Here is a 23,287-nt window from a genome sequence, read left to right as displayed (position 1 = left end):
TGTGGGAAGCACTCACTCTGAAGATGAAATCATTTATTTTCCTGGTTTTAGGCTGACTTTGTCCTTCTTTGAAAAGAAAATGATTTCTAATGCTGAAATGTTTGTGCTGTGCTTACCTGCCTTCCCCCCTCTTCAAATGTACAATATCTCTTAATCTGTTACCATGTCACACATGATATATCAATAGGAAAGTCATCTATCATTTCTTACAACTGTTTCTGATTTATTCTTTGGATTCAAGATGTGCGCACAGATTCATTTACAGGTCCTGCGAGTCAGGATATCCAACTGGTCATATTCCTTAGAAACGTTAAACATGTCAGAGTGATAAACGTATGAAACATTCAAAATATAATACAGCTTAACTGTACCTAGTGAGAACTTTTGATGATTCTGTTGGTCAAACAAGTGCTGTTAGCCATGTGGCAAAACGTGCTTGAGCTACCCAGGATGTTTCCTGACTCATGCTCAGGACCTCCAGTAGAAAATAGCTGTACAGAGAAGGAACATACTGTCTGACTTGCTTCTCGCTTGAGAATATGCTCTGGATGGGGATATACTTGGCAAGAAAGAAGCTGATGAACTTTGGCACTGTTTGCTATAGTTTTCTTGGTGTCAAATTGGTCATTGGTGTTCATCAAGTACATTCTGAAATCTCTGTAAGGTATTCAGTGTTACTTTGAAATAGCATATCTTTTTGAGAAATGGTATGGCTTTGACTGTTCTTCAAGGATAACTTGACTGCTTATTGTGTTTTCATGTTAAGGACACCTTTAGCTACAGCTAAAGTATCTTAAAAGTTTAAATTCCTTTGTGATGCTAAAAACATGTTCCAGAGAACTTGATGTTCAGCTGTGAGATGCCATCTGCTGAAGTCAACTACAGCATATTTTCGGTAGATGTCACAAATATGGCATAATGATGCTGAACTTTAAGCTGAAAAATGAACATCAGTTTATTTGAGGAGGTACTCAGAAGACTATCAGGGCTGAGCACTTGGTGACTCTTTGAGTAACATCATGCAACTATGAGGAATATATGCTTTTAACCTAAACCTTATTTTCATCTGCCGTTGTAGATTTTTCTTAGGTTATTTAGTATGACAACTAGTTTTATACTCTGTCATTGACAGAGGGCAGTCAGGAAAAAGTTAAATTCATTTTTGTTGGACTTGCACACTGAAACCTTTGGTTATGGTAGTGCAAGCAAAGACCTTAGTTCAATATACTGATGAGCTTGAGCTTAACTTCTTTATCTTAAGTCTTTATCTTAATGCACATCTCATGTACTCTTCTCATTTTTTACTTCATCTCAATGTTTAGAAACACTTTTTTTTTTTTTGAGATACATTTTTATGTACTTGCTTTTGTGCTTAGCATTGCTTTTTATATACAGTGTGAAATGTAACTTTTTAGTCTGAAAAAACCGGGACAGGTAAGGAATATGGGACTGCTTCGAGGACTAATCGGAGCAGAAGATGGTGCACTGTAGTCTGCAAGGCTAGTCTAAAATAGTGCCTTTATAGTAGTGCTCTGTGTGAGTAAAGCAGTCTTTGTAGGTAACTCTTAGGACTTTTGTACTTCTGCTAGATACTTTTGAGATTAAAATCTACACTGTTATGTTTGTGTTCGAGGAGTTATCTGTAGATGATAATCTTGAGGTTAAAAATGCACCTTTGTCCAGAGGAGAGAGACCAAATTTCAAACCGGTACACAGGCATGGCAAGATTATCGTTAAGTCCGTGTGCAGTAACTGTATTGACATCTGTCTCTTCACCAGAAGTTAACCATGTAAAGATTGAGCAGTGTAATGGTGTTACTGTCTTGAATTTGTGGGCCACTGAAACTACACTTGTATTTTATTTTCTTGTCTGGCAGATTTAATACACTTAAGCATCCAAATCTGTATCAGACAACTAAATATAAAGTGAATATGCAGTGCATGCTTTCACCCAACTTAGTATGCGCTGTTACTGAAATTTTAACAGGATGTGTTGACTGTCATGTTGCAGCTGCTTGTAACGTTACCAAATTGACTAGGCAGCTGGGTTAGAATGTGGCTATTGCCCAAATCAATATTATGTCTATAAATAGGAGAATTACATGAAAGATGCAAGATGTTCACCTTTCCCAAAGGACCGAATATGCCTCTATAATGTGAGAGTCTGTAAAAAATCAGATCAGTATAACACAATAAAGAAATTTTTGCATTCAAACATCGGGGTTAATGATTTTCAAATGTATTGTTTCTTATATGGGTTGAGTTTAATGCTATTTGTTATGTTTAGCCTTACCCAGAAGACCCAGCAGTGTACAAACCACTCTCCCAGGAAGAGCTGCAGAGGATAAAAAATGAAAAGAAACAGAAACAAAATGAGAGGAAACAGAAGATATCAGAGAATCGCAAACATTTGGCCAGTGTACGGGTTGTACAGAAGAACCTTGTCTTTGTGGTAGGGCTATCTCAGCGCCTAGCAGATCCAGAGGTAAATGGTTCACACTTGCAAATCTTGCTCTTAACATACTGCCATGAAACATTAGAATACCCTTGTTCTGTCTCCCTGCAGGGTATAAAATGAAGCAGCATTGAAAAGGTTCACTGCTTATGAGGCCCCCTCTTCTTAAGGAAACTTACTCTGCTCTCTCCTCCAAAATAACTTCAAGTGTTTGTCTATGTTTTAGGGAGTACAGATGCTCTGCGATTTTTTTTTTTTTAATTTTTTTTTTTTTAAGGAAGTTGTTCTTGTGTAATAATGAGAGCTTGATCTTAAGCTAAAAATGTGCTTAAGGATGTTTTAGGTAATCATTTTCCTAGGTTGGATCTGCTGGCACTATACAGCTGTATCATGCATCACAATTTCTAAATTTGGAGCTTGGTTGTGTTCCAAAGAACTGATATAAAGTGTAGTACAAACCTGTAGGGAGAGAAGAGAAAAGCTAATACTTGAAGTATAATATGGAAGGAACATGAGAGTGATATCCTTAAGAAGCTGAGGGGGAAAAATGAATAAGAGGAAGACCCAGGAAAGAATTGGCTTGCTACTCTGCATCATCAAAAATTTCAGAAAACTGGTTGCGTTTAAAATGTTTATTTACTTCCATCATCAGTCAGCTGCGGGTGGCCAGTGGAATAAGTGCTAATGAGTAAAAGTATCTTGAGTTAGAATATGGAGGAAGTGTAATACAGGATAAGATAGATATCTTCAAAATTACCGTGCCAAGTTAAAGTCACATTATTGAACTAAATTGTCTAGGGAAAACTCAAACAGAAGTGGCTGTTTGAGTACTCAGAGAATGGTCTGTAGTTTGGTAGACAGATAAAGAACAAAAGTAAAAAACTGCTTTTAGTGAAGAGGGGGGGAAAGGATAAGAAGGGAAGAGAAAAATCAAAGTTAAAAATGATCTGATGTATACCACTTCAGTATATAATAAAATATAGCATATACGAAAATATAGATAGTATATAGTATATACTAAAATATATTTGCAAGCAGCTGTCAGCAGTGGCTTGGCATTATTTATTATTGAAAAATGCATTTGATTTCTTTGACTAGATAGAGGATTTGTGAGAGAAATAGTAGTAAATGCAGTTAATTTTTTTTAAACCTCAGATAATTCCATACTGAATACTTGAAGTAACTCGAAGTGGATTTATTGGGGTGGTAGTGATGTGCTGTACTAGGTGTGTTGGTAGCAGTATTCTCAACAACATACCAGAAGATAATGTGTACTTACTGAATATTGCATATAGCACCAAGATACCTTGATTTTCAAGAAACCTAGCCTGAGATGAGCTAAAAAAGTATTCAGTATATTCAATTTTTCTATTTAAGCAGGAAAAAAACTCCTTTGTAAGTAAAGATTGTTTGGAAGGGGAGGTTGGCTACTATTTGTCGTTTCTAGGAAGGAATCTGTGGATCCTCTTCTGTTAACTGGGTCTTAGAAAAATTGCAAAGGCTATGCTGTCATATGTTGTTATCAGGAGTATAATCTGCAATTTGCTTGAGTAAAGCAGAAGTTTCTTTGGGATTGTCAGTCTTTTCTGGAATGATACCTGGAGGATGGATGTGGGATGTTTCAAGAGGGTGTAGACCAAGTGAAGAGCAGTCAGAAGAGACCAGGGAATGAATGATTGTCTATACAACATGTCCTGTAGTTCTACAGGATGTTCCAACTGTGATGCTGTTAGTTCTTGAAGATGTTGATGCTCCCTTTAGAGGGGAGAGGAGGTAGTTAGGTAAAGATGTTCTTGGATCAGGACAGTTTAACTGCACTATCCAGTGTTAATATGAAGATGGAGCTGAGGAAACAAATCTTAAGTTATAACCTCTCAGGTTATTGTGTAGAGCTGGAAATACCCTTAGCTTATCTAGCTTCAGTCTGAGTAGTCAGTACTTTGGTACCTTCTTCCGTCACAGGAATGGAAAAAGAAAGACTTTTTGTATAAATGTGTCTGATATATTACCAGTTTGTTTCATTGGCACACCAGGTGACCGTTATTCAGCAGAGTTGTTTAATATGATGATGATATTCCTGCTTTGCACAGGATCCTTAAATGGTGTGTTATTACTAACTGATTCAGGGAAGGGCAAGACAGGAGTATTTTTTCTTCCTTTAGGGCTGTGATATTCACTCATTTGTTTTGGCATGATGTTGATTCTGAAATGTTTTTTCTTGCCCTGGGAATTTTCCTGTATTGTCTTCCTGCACTTAGTCAGGTCTTTAGACAATTTGAGACTATCTTGAGCTAGTTAGTTTATTCTTTTTCTCTTTGGAGTGGGGCAAGTAAGTCAGGATTCAGCATTTTGTACCTAGTAATTAATATAGCTGAATGAAAGTTTAACGTGATTAATTATTTTGAAACTGGAATAAATGTGATTTTTCTTTCCCCCCCCCCCCCAAATTATAAAATAGATAAATACAGAAATGTTTCATGCAGTATGGGACGTATCTTGCCAGGGTAGGGTTAGGGCAATTGGAGTACCAAAAGAGTTTTTTAAAATACAATATAAAATGTGGAATATCCATCATTAAAGTTCTGCAGTATCACCATGCTCTGTATTGCAAGTAATCATGTTTTATGGGGGGGGGGGGGGAATTAAATCTACATGCTCTCCTCCTCTTTGTAGGAGAGATCTGTTTTTTTGCACAGTTTCACAGAAGATGGGTACATCTCTGTATTAATTTTAAGTATACCACTTTAAATTTCTTTTCTTGTAGGTGTTGAAACGACCAGAATATTTTGGGAAGTTTGGTAAAATACACAAAGTTGTCATTAATAACAGCACGTCATATGCAGGCTCACAGGTAAGTCAGAGACCCTTGTGATTTTTTTTTTCTTTTTTTAATTCCTTTAGGAAATAATAACATGGTGTGGAAAGTGAATCCAGGGCCCCCTATTTCTGATTAAGCAGTAGGTTAAAGACTGTTAAAAAAGCCCCAAACCAAACAACATTGCAAGAATCAAATTACTTTAAGTTACTGAGGCATTGTCCAACAAGACTCTCAAAGTTGGATGCAAGATGCCATGTAGAAAGATTGAAAATTGGGAGATGGTGAGAACCTTTTGAAGAAGCAGCAGTATGGCATTTATTCACTAATCTGCATTTTGGGGATAAAATGCCTTTAAGTATTTTTAGAACTTTCAAGCAACATTTCAATGTGTTTCTTCTTTTCTCCATTCTTTATGCCTCACATATGAGTTTTTATGAATTCTACCTTTTTTGCCAGTTTCCTGTTAAAAACATTGAGCCTTGAATATACCAGTTTATGAAATGAGCAGCTGAAAAGGCAACTTAATGACCAGATCTGTCTGGGGAAAGAAAAATAATAAATAGTGTATTTTTTCTTCCTAGGGTCCAAGTGCCAGTGCATATGTAACCTACATCCGGTCAGAAGATGCCCTCAGAGCCATACAGTGTGTCAATAATGTGGTGGTAGACGGCAGAACACTTAAGGTGGAAATATTTTTACATTCTTACGTGTATGTTCTAGGACACTAATATCAGTGCACAGTATAAAATTTTATTTGCAAAGATATGCCTGTGTTGCTGAATAAGTGTATTGAATTTTGACCTCTTTTCCTAACACGAATCCCAACGTGGAAGTTCAGTGAGGTTCCAGCAGGCAATGTTTTGGTGCGTTAGCAGATAACTTCTTAAAACAAAAGTTTGAGACAGAGATGCACCACCTCTGCACTCTCACAGTGGCTTTTTTGTTGTATAAACTGCTTTTACAAAGCATTTCTGTAGTCCATATACCACACCTTCAAAAGCTCCCTGAAAAACTGAAGTTTTGTCCTGTTGGTGTCCATGTAAACAGGTATTCAGGCTGACTTGGCCAAATTGGTGGCTATAGAAAATCCAGTTAACATTAATTTCCTGACCCTGCTACTTATTTATCTCCTTATGATTATGAATGGAAATACTTACTGAGCTCTTATTTTGGCATTTATTTAGATTGGATGAAAATAAAAGTGCACACTAGTTATCTAATCCTCAAGTATATAGATTTCTTACAAATGGACTTCTTATTCCACCTCTGTCAAAAAATACATTAAGATGGAATTCCAAATCTTGGGGTAACATTTTTTTTTTTTGAATACAGCTTTTTTTAACTTAGATGGTAAAAGGCATTCTTAACCTCCAGTATTTAAGTAATGATTTTTTTATCCTTTAGGCATCGTTAGGTACAACAAAATATTGCAGTTATTTTCTAAAAAATATGCAGTGTCCAAAACCAGACTGCATGTATCTACATGAACTAGGTGATGAAGCAGCCAGTTTCACAAAAGAAGAAATGCAGGTAAGTCTAATGAATGGGAAACACATGAAACATGGCATGTATGTCTTACTGTCAGTGGTTTAATCTAATATATGTAGCGTAGCCATTTGCTGAATGTTATGGCAGAAATTAATTTTGAAATCCAAAAGGTGATTATCCAGTTGGATATTGGAAGAGAGCAGTTAGTTCAATTTTTTCGTTGCATGTTGCTTTTAAAGTCTGAAAAGTATGATTAGTATTCATGAGGCAAAAAGGTGGAGATAAAAATCTTAGCCAAGAATTCGAATAACCTTGCGTTAGCTACTTGCCCTTTTTTCACACCAGTACAAGGTAGTATGTTATTTCAGATCTTTGTGAAAAGTTAGTGCAGATCTGGGTTTTGCTGTAGCATTTGTGTGTGTGAACAGTTACAATGGATTGACTCTTGTACTGTGATGGACCACGCTCTCTGAATTTGGGTATCCTTTTTACTCTGTGAACTGTATAGAAACCATTTCCAAATGAAACATTGAGGGTAACTATAATAACATCTAAATAATGGGATACTGGGATTCTTTTTATTATTGCAACATCAAAATGCTTATTGTCTGGGGTAGGGAACCGAGTAAATGGTTAGATTTACTGTCTCAAAAGCAGTGCATTCTGAGGCCTTTTGGGTCTGCCTCCATCTTTCTGTGGTAAAGCTTTTAAACTCAATCTCAAGCATGCCAGCCTTGCATTTGTGCTGTAATTTTTGCACATAGTCTGTCCATGAAGCAAGGAGTTCCCACCCCTAGTGCCAGCCTAAATGTTGTTCTAGTAGAATTTATTTGATGTGTTAGGCTGTTGTAAGCCAGAGAATAAGGAAGAATGTTCATATCTGTTAAACACTTAGCAGTTATTTATGAGGACTTCAGCTACATTTTAATAAATTAAAAAACTGCCTTGCCAGTTCAGATGAATAGTCCCTCTGGTATATATTTTGTTGCAGACAATTGCAATAGAAGGTAAAATTCAAGGACAAGTTGCAAATTAGGCCACCTTCCCTGTTTGTTTCCCTGTATTTCTCCCACCACCTAGATCTGTTATGTTATACATGTTTGAGGGTGTTTTCCTGTCTAGGCTTTCTAGTTTTTTATAGAGCTGTCAGACATGAATTTGTTTAATCCATTTTGAACCTGATACTGTCAACCCTATAGACTTTTGTGGCAGCAAGCCCCAGTTTACCAGCTGTTTTGTGAAGTGCCTTCTTTTGCCCGTGTTAAACTGCTGTCCAGTTAGTTTTGTCAAGTTTCCCTTAATATTAACCTTGAATACTTACTGAAAGCAAAAACCCTTATTCACCTGATTCATTGCCTTTGTGATGTACAAAACTTGATCTTATCTCTCTCAGCTTTCTCTCCAAATCAGTCTCGGGGTTTGTAAACTTTTGTCAAACAGTTCCTCCATTTCTGCAGTAATTTCTGTGGCCCTTCTCTGTATCTTCTGTGTCCTCCTTGAGATGCAGAGCTCAGATGCACGATGTGGGGGAAACAAAATTTAATTTGTTAGTCCTCAGTGTTTTATATGTGGTGTGGTATGTGCTCTTTTCCATTTTGTTTTGTTTTTTTATTTTAAATGCCCTTTCTAATGATGCCCAGCACATTTTTTGTGGCTAGTGCATAATCAACTAACAATTTCACAGATGTGTTCGCAGTAACCTCAGTATCTCTTCTCTGAGCTGTAACAGCCAGTTCACAGATCAGTAGAGGGCTAGTATGGTTTAGACTGCCTCTCCCTTCATGTGTTACCTGACACATTTATAAAGGCAATTAAGTAATGCAAAAAATGTGAAATATTAGGTGTACCAGTAGTGTGAGAACTTTGAAATCAATACTGAAGAATACTGATAGATAATAACTTGCATATTTCAGACTTAAGATTCAGAAGACCTGACCATAAATCTTGGCACTTATTTCCTTTGCTAAAGGACATCTTTTAGTATCTAGAAACTGTAGATAAAAGCTGTTGACAACTTCACTTTCACTGTTCTATTTTGCATTGATTGAACTCATAACAATACTTAACTTGCAAGTAATAATTCCTAGGTTTGAGTGTCATAACAACCTACAAAAAAACATGAATGCTCATCTTGAATTTGTTTCAGATGTCACTTTAAATGTGGGCATAGATCTTCTTGGTTTTGTTTTATATATTTAGCCCCAGAGTGTAATCTGCAAGCTAGACTGAAAAATACTCTCTTCCTTGCCAAATTCTAATATTCTAGAGTTGGATTGGACCTCCTTAATTTCTGAAAGCAAGAAATTGTTCTCAATCGATTCAAAGAATATTTCAGTTTTTCAGTTATTAAAAAGAATGATATATTAGTTATTGCTTAGAATATACTGTTTGTCACATCACAATTAACACTCAGACCACCTCAGCTATTTTATTAAGCTGATAAAAAAATTAATTCTGTTGTGGAAGAAATTTTGGGTTAAGAGGAACTCTTCATTCCTTCCCATCCTCTGAAAAGCTTGGTAGGGTTGATATATCAAATGCAGACTGCCTTGGAGATATAGCTGTTTGTGAATTTTAAGGTATATTGTGAAGCTCTTAATTAGAACTGAGTATCAAGTTCTAATAAGGTTATAGCTATTTTTCTTCTTTAGAAGTCTCAGAAGTTATAAATTGGTAGGTGCATCCAAGTGATTTCTAGGCAAGCTTTAGATTTGTTGAGGTCACATCTGTGCTGAGAATGAGAAGCACTGTTTTGAATTTGACAGGAGTGACCTGTTGAGTTATGAAAGCTAAATTATTAAGCTTTGGGATGTATATATGTATATTGTATATAAAAATATTATAACTATAAAAATATATACTAAACCAGGATTTATTCACTGTGAGTTTCTATTTTCCTAGGCGGGTAAGCACCAGGAATACGAACAGAAACTACTGCAAGAATTATACAAACTAAACCCCAACTTTCTCCAGTTATCTACGGGTACAGTTGACAAGAACAAGAACAAAGTGACAGCACTGCAGAGGTATGATGCGTAAGTACTGATGATGGACTAACTGGCCATGCTTGCTTTCTGGTTATTTGAAAGAAAACTTATTCCTACTGCATTCCCTAAGTTGCCTGCTTTTTTTAGTACCTATTATGTGATAAACTCTGATACAAATTTTCTTTGTGGAGGGACATATTGTGGTTTAGGAATGGTATTCTCCAGTTTAGTGTTCCCACTGAAACTACTCCAAACCCATGCACCACTCTCACTTCCCCCTGTCCTCCTGCCCACTCCTCTTTGGCAGGCTGGAGAGGAGAATTGGAGGCACAAAAGGTGATGATCACAGGTTGAGATAAGAACAATTTACTTGAAACAGCAATGAAATAAGACAACCAACAGTAGCAGCAACAATACCGATGAGAGGGTACAATCATAGAATCAACCGGGTTGGAAGAGACCTTCGAGATCATCAAGTCCAACCCTTGATCCAACACCGCCATGGTTACTAGACCATGGCACTAAGTGCCACATCCAGTCTCATCTTAAAAACCTCCAGGGACTGTGAGTCCACCACCTCCCTGGGCAGCCCATTCCAATGTCCGATTGCTCTCTGTAAAAAATGTCTTCCTAATATCCAACCTAAACCTCCCCTGACAGAGCTTAAGAGCGTCTTGTCTTAAGAAAGAGGTAAACAATTCACAAGTGATTGCTCACCCTGCAGAAAACCCCAAGAGTACTTGACCACTCCCACCATGCAATGTGACCCAGAAGGGACTCCATCCCTATCTCTGGAAAATGAGGTGGTATAAAATAATCTCCAGGTCCTGGCCATGCCCCCTCCTGGCTACTGCAAACATTAACTCTGTCCTGGCTGGAACCAGAACACATGCACCACTTTCTTCTAATATAAAGTGAGTGTGAGGCTTCCTTAGGGAAGATGTGTTTCTGCTGTGTGCGTTTGGATCAGTAGTTCAGAAAAAGATAATCTTATTCTGAAAAAAGATCTCGTGTTTTCTATTTGCAGAAGTGCATAATATTTGCGAAAGACCAGATGTCTTCTTTCTTGGTATGGTGTCGTTATGAACGCAGTCTGTACTCTCATAACTGGGACACCTTGTAGTCTTGATTTGTGTTTTATACATCATGATTTGTAGTGCAGTCCATATATTTTTTCACTATGTTTTAATTGCAGATATCACTTATTATGGCTTGGTAATATAATGTTCCATTGAAGTAATTTGTTCAGTAAGTTATAAAAAGATTTCTGTCCATATGAGGATATAGTCACACAAAGATAAATGAAAGTCTAAGGTCACTAGACCTTAATTATTCATTCAAATGTCATATTTAAGACAAAGAAATGAAAACTGTTGACAATTTCCTCCGCTCCTTCTCGTACTATTTTTATGGAGATGAAAATCAAAGGAGATGGGCAGAGTGGAATGTGAAAGTCAGATTGCACCTGATATGCACCTTGGCCTTGTAATCAGAGTTTATGCTGTGTAGCAGTTTATCCACTGCTGATTTTTTCAGACAGTAGTTTGCCAGTGCATAGCAGCCTAAGCAAGAAAATGGGTACTGGATCTAAAATGTTACCAGTGGAGCTTGAATAAGTTCTGAGAACTGGTATCCTAGATGGTGTACTGGGATTATCATCTTTAACTTCTGAAGGAAGTGTCATATACTCTTTGACTGCAAGTGGTCAGGACTTCCAGTTGGATCTTTTTTCTTAAGGACAGTACCACTTCGTATTTCTTGGACACTGGTTCAGTTTTGACTTGGAAGGTGAAGTGCAGCAAATAAAGCAAATACACCAGTTCTTGCATTTGGGTATTGATTATTTTATGCTCAAAGTCTGAAATAATTTTAATATGAAACCTCATTAGATCCCAGCAAAACAAATTATACCATCAAGGGAAGAATGCTCTATGTGGAGCTGAAGCAAACTTTTAAACCTTTGGGGAGCAATTAGGAGTTGGAACTTGGCCAGTCTGTGGTGCTAACATTTAGCACTTACGGGAAAAAATGGCATGTTACTCTAAAGGCATCAAGTGGTCTGGAGTTAATTTCTCTTGTCACTGAGCAGCATCATCACAACATGGACTCTGTTCTTTGATAAGGGCTAGACACCACGTTTAGGGTTGCAAAGTGAATTTCTTGCAGCTGGGGTTTTGACATGTTTCTTCAAGTCCCATCCCATCAGTACAAAATGTAGCTTTTGAACTGGTTGTTCTCTTTCACAGCTTTCTACCCTACTGGGTTCTTGTTTGATTTGTTGATATGATATTAATATTTCTGGCAGTTTGTCAGAGTCTCTGACAAATCTGTGGTTGTTCTTATGTTTCTGGGGTACAGGATTTGATTCATTCTGGAATTGAACAGAAATTGAGTTCTAAGTAGCAGATGTTTAATTATAAATATCCAGTAGTGGAAAACAGCTTCTTAAACACTGATAAGTTTTTCTGCAGTCGTCTTCTATTTCGAAAAGTCCTGTTTGCAGACCTTTTCTTTCTGCTAAAGGCAACTCCTGAAATCACCCAGTACCACTTTGTCTACGCTTCTCTTGGTATGTCATGTGATAATCATAGTGATTTTGTTCTCTTTCAGTTGGAAATATATTCTACATTTAAAACAGATGAAGCTTTTTTTATTTTCCTGATGACATTTTCCTAAAGAACTGAAATTAAAGCTTTCTTATGCCACAAGTCAACGCACTTGTTAAGCACCTGCTGGTCTTTTAGAGAACAGCCCTTGAGAGGCATGTAGCTTTGAACTTAACCAAAACAAAAAAACCCACATGCACAAAACCCCATACCAAAACATAAACCAATTTCTTTGCCTTCCTCCTTGGATGCAAAACTGACTTCTAACTGACATTTTAAAGTTAGTTTTAGTATAGAGATGGCTTATATGCATTTATGCACTGCACTGGACCTAAATTTGCATATTTAAAATAAATCTGTTAATGGATTGAAACTCCTGATATATCTAGATTACAGCTCACCTTTGTATGGGTGAGAATATTAAATTATTGACATTGCGCTTCTGATGTCTTCATTCCTTGATGTTCTATATCTGATCAACTTGATATCTCTTAGTCCAAATGTGTACAAAGCCAAGATGAGATCTGTACCTCAGGTCAAGGCTCTCATCTGTGTACATATTTTATAGGTATAAAGAAAAGATGGACTCAGAACAGCAAATCTTTCACACTAACTGAGATTTGAGGGTCGCTACTACTACTAATTTTATCTGAATAGGAGTATGTTGCTATAAGCAGCTTATGTTGTTATAAGCAGCTACAGGAATTTCCAGATTCTGATAGTGAAATTACAAAATTGACCCAAAGATGTGGAGTAAATATTAGACCATGTAATAAGAACATACTAATGAAGGGCAGCATTAGGAGGGGCATATATGTTATAAGATTTTTTTTGCGAAAGCTTCATCCTTAGACAGCACTTGCATGCTAAAACCAGCTCCTAAGTAAGCAAATGAAAAGCTAAAGTTAATATAAAAACTTAAGAACACAAAAGCAGATCTCTTATAATAAAATTGCAGGGTTAGCAGATAACACTGTATTTGAATGCATTCAGTTATGGATTATATTCCATCTTGCTTCAATTTGTATGGAATATAACAATTTTCAGCAAAACTTGGGCTTGGAGTCCTCTCTTGAACTTCTTTCAGTTCTGATGTGCACTCTGAAATGAACTTTATTTTTACTTTATAAAAAGAAAGTAATTATGGCTTTAAGCTGGAAATGAAGGGAGCAGTAACTTGAATGAACAGTGTGGTGGTCTGACTGGTCTCATGGTCTGTTAGCAAAGCTGTGGAGTCTTGTGTAGATGTAAAACATAAACTTCATCTGTTGTGGCCAGGCTTGATAGGGCCCGGAATATAAAATGTATCCGAAAAGAAAGATTTAGCTCGTGACTTACAGAACTTAAAAATACTTCAGGGCTAAAGCAAGTAATTCCAAATGAAGTATGCAGAGGTCTGGACACTTGAACTGTTGATGGCTTTTTTTTAATTTTTATTTTAATATTTTTTCTCTCCTCCAAATGGACAAGTTTGGACTTCAGCGTTGGCAGAGCAGCTATCTATTCAGCAAAGAAAGCAGAATTCCCTCTGGTTTTCTCTCTACCCTACCTATTCCACTAATTATTTTTTTAAAATTTAAAATCTGAGAAATAATATCCAGATAAATCTATTCTTATAGATTGTCTGGCACAAGGATTTATTTCCCCAGTGTTTACAATTTTTAAACACTTTCTTCATAACTTGAACTCTTTTTTTTTTTATTTTATTTTTTTATTTTACTCTTGCCTTTTTCCAGACCCAACAATAATAACAAAGATGCCTGGCCATCATTACAGAGTTCAAGTAAATCAGCCAACGGTTTAACAATGGAACACAGGAAAACGCCTCCCATATTAGAAAATGGCACAGACCCAGAACACATGACTCCAGATGGTGCAGACTCAGATTTCGGGTAATTGTGCTGCCTTTTATACTTCAGATAGCTTGCTTTCTCTCTCACTGATTGGTGTGGAGGGAATGATTCTTCAGTCTCTCTCTGCTTGGAGACTGGATTCAAATCCTGATCAGGGCACAAAAAGCTGTGCTTAGCATAGCCCATGTCAAAAAGACTGATTGGCAGATTGTGCAGGAGAACCCTAAAATGAAGTTAGTAAGTGATGTTGCAGGTGAGGGCTGAGTGGAATGGAATAACCAGGGGTTCAACAGCTTGTACAGCTGCATGGTCCCAGTCAGAGCTGATCCCTTAATTTTTTTCTATGCAGAAGCTTCCACAAAAGTAACACACTATTTGCTGTACATCAGGAGGCTTGTCGCTTGGAAAAGCTTCAATAGAGGGAAGTTAAATGTTAGGGCTGAATATCTGTCATATCCTTACAGTGATGTGTTCCAGAAACACAACTGCAGAGGTAAGGGTTCCCCAATTACCACTCAGTTACAGAACAACAGGGCAGCAAATTCAACTGAGGCTGCTTTGTGTAGAGGAAGTAATTCATCTGCTTTCAGTAAGCTCTTACTGCCAGCCAACATTTTTTTTCTTCTTTGGTGCCCTCCTTGAATAGAACTAGTGTCTTCTTCCATCTTAAGCATCACTTGCAGTTCCAGTCTTAGTCTATAGTCGTGCTGTTTTGTTTTTTATGGACCCTTGAGGTAATACGGGTTAGGCTCATTCAGAAGTTGGATGGGAAAGCAACAAGGTAAACCCTAATATTTCAAGGGATGGTGTTTCTGATTAGGTAGCTGATCTTCATTTTAAATCAATGTTGAACCAATCTATTAACATTGAGAGTGTTGTTGAAAGTGGTACCTTCTTGTTAGGCTTAATGGTAGTCCTGTTGAGGAGTGATCAGAGAGCCTGTGGTTGCGTCTCAGCGATGTACAGCTTCCTTTTTTCCTGAAAATAATGTATTAACTGTAAGTAAAATTATTGTAGCAGGTTTCCTGAGGGCTGGAAGCTTGTCTTGCTCCTTAGGCAGGTTCAAGCATAATAAACACTTCCACCATTTAGATTGTCATTAAAAGTTGTCTCACCACATAACTTTTGAAACTGCAGCATTGTGACTTTGCTAGGTGTAGGAAAAGAATTTGACTGGAATATCAACTCTACAATCAGAATTTATTGTGTAATGAAGAGTCTACAGCAAATGTTTTTGCTTTATTGAGAAATTACCAACCAGCAGTTTGTTTCAAATACAAGAACTTTATTCATGCTGTTGGATCACTGAATAGAAAGTATTTGTAAATCTTCACTGGAGAAATGCTCGTTTGCAAGTATATTCTTTGGATTTTTCTTTTATAGTCATAAATACTCCAGCTTCATTTGTCTATTAGAGGTAGACTCAGTCTTTTTCGCCAAAAAAAATTGTGGGTAGATTACTCTTACACAGTTTGTTTAGAATGAAGAGGTAGTTCTGCTGGGTTTCGACTAGTCATTTTGGGACGAGGGCAACAAATATGAGGGGAAGCAATCTTACGAATTGTTGGCCTTACTATATGGCTGTATGCAGTAGCTGAACTTTCCAGCAGTAAGATGTATGTAAAATCTGAAGTCTGCACCCAGTTAAGAAAAATTGTTACATATATTTGTCTTGTACTAACACATCATGACTGTAATTTGACTTGTATCCCATTGTGGCCTCTTAATGGAACTGAAATTAATGTTCTTCTGGTCCTTGTTTATAGGATCTGCATATTGGTCTGCACAACCTGATGCTTGTGCATCATCTCTTATAGGTAGATAAAAATGAGTACCTTGAAGTTGTAAAGCTAAGATTTTATGTGAACTTGAACTAATACCATTTCATTAGTGTGCTATTTAGCATAAAAATAAGGCAATTCACAGATGCCTGTCAGTATCTTGAATCCTGAGATGTGCCATATCAACCAAGTCGTGGTAATCTGCAGTGAATAGCTTTCTGAGGTTGTTTTCTCCTGTATCTTATATTGTCTTTACTTTGGGCAGTTCTTTATGAGTTCTTTATGCTATGTCTTTTTTCCATTCTGTCATCTCAAAACTCAGTTTTCTTACCTTGGAACTAATTTCTGCTAGTCAAAAGCATAAAGGCTGTTGCCACCAGGACTAGTTAATTTAATGTTTTATTTCTCCCCAGATTTATTTAGGACTTGCATGGGAACTGAAAACTTGCATATTTGGAAAATAAATCTTCCCAAGTTTCTCTCCAATAGTATCATAGATGGAACGGACTATTACAAAATAACTGCCATAGCAGTAGAGTCCTGGGTTTTTGTATGGCATAGAGTTGCTATGAACATGTTCAGAACTTTTCTTTTGTTCCTTTAAGCTGTCAACAAGCAGAGTGGAGAGTGGTGGAAAGAAGTATTACAGTATATGACAAATGATTGGAATGCTTATGATTAAAAAAGCAGTCTCATAAAAAATAAGTGGACTCTTTTCCTTCTTAATTCCTACTTATTAATTTTGCTGTGTTTTTGTTTTAAGGCTTGTCTTCGACTGTGAAAGCAAATATTGATATTCACGTTAAATACTTGAGTGTCTTATTGTCTTTTTCCCCTCCCACTTTTGCAGCCCTATCGATAAACCTTCAGATTCTCTCAGTATAGGAAATGGTGACAGCTCTCAGCAGGTAAGACATAAAGATAAATGCTGTGAAAGTAACAATTGGGTTTGAGGACTTGGTGCAATTTGTAGTTGGAGAACCAAGTACTTTCTGAAGTATATCATAATTTTAAACAAAATTTAAAAATGCAATTGCAAAATTGATTTTTGTTTGACCTTGTGCTGAGCTATATAGCTAACCTAATTGTGGCCAAAAACTTTGAGGAAATTTTTCATCTGAATTAGTGAAGAATATTTTATATATAACACTCATCCTAATTGCTTGTCTTCCTCTCTTGCCTGTAGATAACAAACAGTGACACACCTTCACCACCTCCTGGTTTAACAAAACCCAATCCAGTTATACCCATCAGTTCATCTAATCACAGTGCACGGTCTCCTTTTGAAGGGGCTGTAACAGAATCACAGTCACTCTTCTCTGACAACTTCCGGCACCCTAATCCCATCCCTAGTGGGCTTCCTCCATTCCCCAGCTCTCCACAGACTTCAAGTGACTGGCCCACAGCACCAGAACCACAGAGCCTCTTCACATCAGGTATGTACACAGGTTATATGGCTGGGTATTGCTTGCTTTTGCAGCTGAGGTTTAAAACTGTGCAGAACCTAAAACTCTGGGACTTGCTCCATACTGTGTTTTCACCCTTCACAAATGGTTAAAATTTGCCACTTAATTACAAATGAATTGCACTGACCTAAGGGTTGCTTCTAAAAGAATCTTTACAGACCTTTCAAGTTGTATGACTAAAGTACTAGACTGCTTATTTTAGGTTTTTTTAGCAACATACCTGTCTAAATAATAGGATGTGACATGTATGCTTTAGTATTTAATGTTAAAGGTTTTTATTGAGAGTTAAGAAAATAGAGGGTTTAGTATATATCAGTCTGGTAATCTGTAATTCTGATACCAGAAGCTGTTCTGTAGAATTCAGAATTTTCTTTAGTATCCTGTATAGTTACCTCAAGGTGCCTAATCTTTCTCTTTCTGAAGTGATTTTCTATAAATTCAAAAAAGATAAAAATATGGTTAATTGCATCAACTGAAAAATATACCTGTATTTTCCAGGTACTTTGCTATGAAATACCACATCATATGAATGAAACACAGGTTTAGGTGTATTTATATAGTCTTGGGAATGGTTACCAGTATTTAAGAGCTTACAAATTAGATATCTGAGGGAATTGTTAGAAAATTAAATGAAACATTATCAGTAAAAAATAGAATGTAAATGTTACCTTATGACAGAGTTGGTTTACTTAGTGATTAGTCATCTTTTGATGTTTATCTTGCTTCTGGATGTCATAATTTGTTTGTAAGCAATATTATTTTTTTATTATCTTTTTGTAAGCAATATTATTACCAAGGGAATTACTTGCTTTATGTACCAATTTTGTGAGGATTAAGTAGCAATGAGAGACAATTTGCAGGTAGTAGAGATCGTAATTAATATAAAATGATGGTTGCTATTTAAATAAGAATGCAGAGGACAAGTTTTTGTCGATCAAGCAACTCTTTATTGTCACGAATTTTAGAGTAAAAATAGAAGTGTAAATTTCTTTTCTAAGAGAGGATACTGAACCTACTTAAAGCAGTAGACCAGGTCCCTACCAGCAGAGGGAGTTAATGTTGCGAGTGATACTACCCTTGTACTTAGCTTGCATGACCACAGTTTTGAGGAAAATACTGTGAAAGCAGACCCAGCATTCACTGAACCTGAATAAGAAAATTAAGAGTATCAGGAAATGAAGTATTAATTGAAAATGCAGGCAATTTCTGATAACTTTTTTTTTTTTTGCAACACTCTCAAAATATTTAACAGTGTCTTGTAATGCAGTTCCTTTTTTTTTTTTGTTTTATCAATATCTCTGCTCAAGAATTTGGCTTGTTTTCTTCATAATGATACAGAGTAGGGAACTTCTTGTGGATTCGTTTTGGTTTGGTTTTGGTTTGGTTTTTTAAACCACTGTTCGGAGATTCCTTTTTTTGAGGAGGAACGTCTCCTGCCCACCTTTCTTGCTCAGCTTTCATACTGAAAGCAAAATACTTAACTGAATAACAGCCTTATTTAAACTCTGCTTGTTCACACTTTCATGAATTAATATGGGTGTAAAGAAGGTTCTAAGTGAGTGTATATTGGTGACTTTCTGTTTGGGTTTTATTACTGAAAATAGCTATTTGATAAGGTTTTTCTGTAGTTCAGGAACAGCATTTCTGCAGTAAAAATACTATTTGCTAGTTCTAACACTTCACCTTTAGTAGAAATCTATGACAGTTTGATCTGAAAATGGCATTCTAAGCTGATGAATAAGGTGTCTTTGGGGAATGTATAAAGAAGTATTATATGAAAGATAACAGACCACAGTCAGATACACAGACTAAAACTTTTATATGGATAAATAATTACTAATTCTTGTTCTAAATCCTGTTCCTTTCCTCTCTGACAGAAACTATACCAGTATCCTCCTCCACAGACTGGCAAGCAGCTTTTGGGTTTGGTTCCTCCAAACAGCAAGAGGACGACTTAGGGTTTGACCCCTTTGACATCACCCGCAAAGCCTTAGCAGACCTGATTGAGAAGGAACTGTCAGTCCAAGACCAACCTTCCCTTTCGCCCACATCTCTTCAGAACCCTACCCCACACACTACAACTGCCAAAGGGCCAGGCTCTGGATTCCTGCATCCTGCTGCACCCACAAATGCCAACTCTCTCAGTAGCACCTTTCCAGTCATGCCACAGAGGTTCCCACAGTTTCAGCAACATCGAGCAGTTTACAACTCCTTCAGTTTTCCAGGCCAAGCAGCTCGCTATCCTTGGATGGCCTTCCCACGCAATAGCATCATGCACTTGAACCACACAGCAAATCCCACCTCAAATAGTAATTTCTTGGACTTGAATCTCCCACCACAACACAGCACAGGTCTGGGAGGGATCCCTATATCAGGTAGGTGAATTGGGACAGCCATAAATATGACTTAATTCATGCTCTTCAGCTTCTCTGAGCCAGGACAGAAAAAGAGTGTAGCCAGCTACAATCGGTAGAGTGGTATCTCTTGACTATCATACTAGGTTTATGAACAGGGGGAGGAATATTGTTTTAAATAGACCCTTTCCATTAAAAGAAAAAGGTAACTGGATATTTAGCCTTGTAATATTGAGCTTTATAAGGAAGGTGGAGTATTCTGTGCCCGCTTAATTTTGTGCCAAAGCAGATTGGTATTTTGGTTCTTCAGTCTTGCCAGCCTGGCTTTCCTTAAGAATAGGCCCTGGAATCGCATTGTGACTCTCTTGTTGACATGCAGGTGCTGACCAGAGTTCTTAAAGTCGTGCAAAAAATTGCAATGATGGTAATTTGTGCCAGATGTCTTGGCTGGGTTGTTCCCTCTTGTGCATAACCAAATGGCTGCACAATAAAACATTCAGTGCTGCTCATTTCTGTACTTCAGATGGCCTTAATATTACACTAATCTTCCACTGAATGGATGCTTGCAATGTGTGTAAGAGGATTCATCCTAATTGTGAGGGTTGTGATGCTGGAGAAAAATAAATGTGCAGTCAGGCCAGTTCAGGCTGCTCTGAATGGATTAATAGGCTCTTGCATCAAACGTTACAACTAAGGAGCTAATTGTAACAATAATTGTCTTGATTAAAAATTCACTTCTGGAGTTTGAAGTCCTTCCATGTTTCCGATTTAGCTTGGCCTACACAGATTCTCTTTTTGTAACAGGGGAAGAAATTGTATTAAATGTATAATGAACTGCATGTAGAAAGTCTCTGTTAGCTCTTTGTAGTCTTGAGATGGAGCAAACTGTTTCTTGAGATGTTGCCAGCATTATTTTCTTTTCCGGGTTTTAGGAGTACTAGCTATACTGTAAGACAGTGACCTAGAAAAGGTCATTGTGTGTTTTTGATGCTCTAGTACAAGGCTAATTTTGACTATTACTTTCCTGTACTTTGTCCTCTTTGAAGGCTTGTTGTAGCTACATGACTGCTGTAGGGTCTTCAGGCTGATTCAAAGTATAAACATGGTCTGGACTACAAATGCAAGTAGTTCAAAACTCTTCATACTGGCAATGACAAATTTTTAAGGCTAAAATGACTGATACTGGTTGCGCTAAAAAAAAAGTTATTCTTGGCATGGAGTAAAACCTGCAGCATCCATAGCTGCAATGTGCAATGTTGCTCACTTTCCCCTAAACTACACAGAACTTCCAGAAGCACAGCAAGACATCGTTTCAACTCTGCCACTCTGTTCTAAACACTTACAGTTTGAGGGACCAGTAACAAGACTATCTTATGGACTAAGGGGACCAGAAAAATCCTTTAGCATTGAAAAAATCTGTTCATAGTACAGATTGATTCTAGGTTTGCAAAAGTGTTGCATTACTTTAATGGCAATTGACAGTTTGAAAGTAGACCTTTTTGTATTTGTAGAGGACTTGTAGATCTTTTTGTACAACTTCTGAAGAGCAAGTTGTGTGGTGTTGATTTGATGTACAGCCCAGGCTGTGTGCTTCCCCCATATGTTTTAAGGCAATAGAATAGATTTTTAATTATGTTGGTTTTTGTATGCAACTGCTAGAACCAATTGATCTCAAAATATTTTTGGCAAATACAGTGCTAAAAGCAAAGTAAACATCTGCTTTAGTTTCTATGGCAAGTTCCTTTGAGTTGTTTTTCATCTCTTACTATAGAAAACATTGTTAGTTGCCTGGCTGACAATTATATAGCAGCAGTTGCTGCAGTGCAAACACTTCTCAGGTGATCTACGTGTCAGCTTTGATATATCTTGAAAAAAAGAGTCATTTGTACAAACTTAGATTACTCCTTTTTCTTTTCCTGCTGCCAAAAATCAGCTGAACTCTCGTAGTTCTGGTTTTGTTTGCTGGGTTATGGATTTGTATTATTTAGTGCCTAGGGCTTTCTTTACTGACCTATCTGCTTGAGATGTACAAATAATTTAAAAGTCAGGAGATGACCTCATACCTCTTTTTTTGTGTACTGACTTAGTTTTCAATTTATTGATTATTCTGTCTTTTCTAATCTGTATCTAGTGTACAGGTCTCTCAACGAATTGATTTTGTATTCCTTTTGAAAAAATAATTCCTGTTCTTTGTTTGTTTTTAATCTTATCAGTATCAAGTATATAATTACAGAATTTTCCTGGTTTCCTCATTTGATTTACAAGTACAGGTGTCTGATGGGGTTGGAAGTATGAAACTTTAATACAGTGCTCTATAACTAACTCTAGCTGACCTGCTAGAAAGGCAGTGCGTATCATAACAGCTATTTAGCAGTATGGAGCAATTAGTTGTAGCACACCTGAAGCTCCTTTTTCTTGGCTCTTTTGTTAGTCCATGTTTTAGTAAGTGTCATCAATTCAGCCATTTCAGATGTAACAGCAAAAGAAACCAAGAAATACATATGTATGACATGTTGAGTGTAATTTGCTGAAGTTACCTTTTGTTTATTTGAGAATCAGAGCTGTGCTGTATTCATAACCTCACAGCTCCAGGTAGGGCTGTTTTGTGACGTGTACCAAATTTAAATGGCGGGACACAGGCACTACCTATCTTCTTTTTATTTTTTTAAGCTAATTTAAAAATAATTTTCATGTGGAGTTTAGTTGCCTATTTCTCATAAGTAGTATTTATTAACTAATTCTGTGGTTTCCAATGAAATGACCCAATTGACTTCATAGTTTTATTATACATATACTTCAAATGTGTTACATTCATCAGGCATACATTTGTTTCCAGCCTATATTTAAATGAACTCTTTGATTGATTGATTGATTCCCAGAGTAGCATTTTTTTTCTTCCCCTACAGTATGATTTTGCAAACTGTAGCAGATGTTACATGTTGTCATTTTCAGGGACAGTTGAGGCTTATTGCTGCTCTGTGCTGTGAGATTGATTAGATGATTTACTGTGTAATTATAACTGTGTAACTGTGTTTCAGGAGAAAAGTTCAGTGACTTCTTCATGGGCAGTGTGTTTCTTGCTGAAAGAAATCTTACCCTAGATTGTATGCAAGCTATCCTAAGAATATGGACAGCCGCTATTCTTTGTTCCACAGATAATGCCAAAGGAAAGATTGATTCACTGACAGCAGTGTGGGTGGGTGTGTGCCTTTATTTTTATGTTACTGTAGGATAACAGGAAACTCTTTGTAATTCTATCGCTAACACACTATCATCTTTGCTACCCTACTGCCTGGTGGGGTGTTCAAAAATAATAGGTGTAGTATGAGATCATAAAGTAGGTTTCAGATTAACAGTGTGTTTTGAGACAGGTGCTTTATAAAATGAGATGTGTGCCTATTAATGTGAAAATAGAAATGTATAGTTTTATTTCTGGAGTTTACTGAGTGGTTGGTAGTCATTGATTTTGTTACATAGAA

The 23,287-nt window shown here is 36.9% G+C and overlaps 2 protein-coding genes across 8 annotated transcripts in view; both read left to right on the top strand.

Annotated features, from left to right (window-relative positions):
- The window catches only part of CNOT4 (CCR4-NOT transcription complex subunit 4), an 82,074-nt gene that overhangs the window by 43,850 nt on the left and 14,937 nt on the right, over nt 1–23,287 (top strand). For 2 of the 7 annotated variants that reach the window (XM_064655278.1, XM_064655282.1), the window contains exons 3-11: nt 2,288–2,485; nt 5,220–5,306; nt 5,855–5,956; nt 6,678–6,803; nt 9,663–9,796; nt 14,091–14,246; nt 16,839–16,896; nt 17,175–17,424; nt 19,332–19,829. In XM_064655278.1, coding sequence (XP_064511348.1) covers nt 2,288–2,485; nt 5,220–5,306; nt 5,855–5,956; nt 6,678–6,803; nt 9,663–9,796; nt 14,091–14,246; nt 16,839–16,896; nt 17,175–17,424; nt 19,332–19,829 — 1,609 coding nt within the window. The remainder of the gene's footprint in view (nt 1–2,287; nt 2,486–5,219; nt 5,307–5,854; nt 5,957–6,677; nt 6,804–9,662; nt 9,797–14,090; nt 14,247–16,838; nt 16,897–17,174; nt 17,425–19,331; nt 19,830–23,287) is intronic. The other 5 variants (XM_064655281.1, XM_064655284.1, XM_064655283.1 and 2 more) reach the window with 3 other exon arrangements.
- The window catches only part of WDR91 (WD repeat domain 91), a 104,084-nt gene continuing 97,602 nt past the window's right edge, over nt 16,806–23,287 (top strand). Inside the window, exon 1 of the mRNA XM_064655285.1 lies at nt 16,806–16,814. The gene's annotated coding sequence lies outside the window, so the exon portion shown is untranslated. The remainder of the gene's footprint in view (nt 16,815–23,287) is intronic.

Source organism: Pseudopipra pipra, chromosome 5 (genome assembly GCF_036250125.1).
Source record: "Pseudopipra pipra isolate bDixPip1 chromosome 5, bDixPip1.hap1, whole genome shotgun sequence".
In the NCBI taxonomy this organism is placed as follows: Eukaryota; Metazoa; Chordata; class Aves; order Passeriformes; family Pipridae; genus Pseudopipra; species Pseudopipra pipra.
The sequence above is the reverse complement of the archived record's forward strand: the minus strand, read 5'-3'. Positions and strand labels throughout refer to the sequence as shown.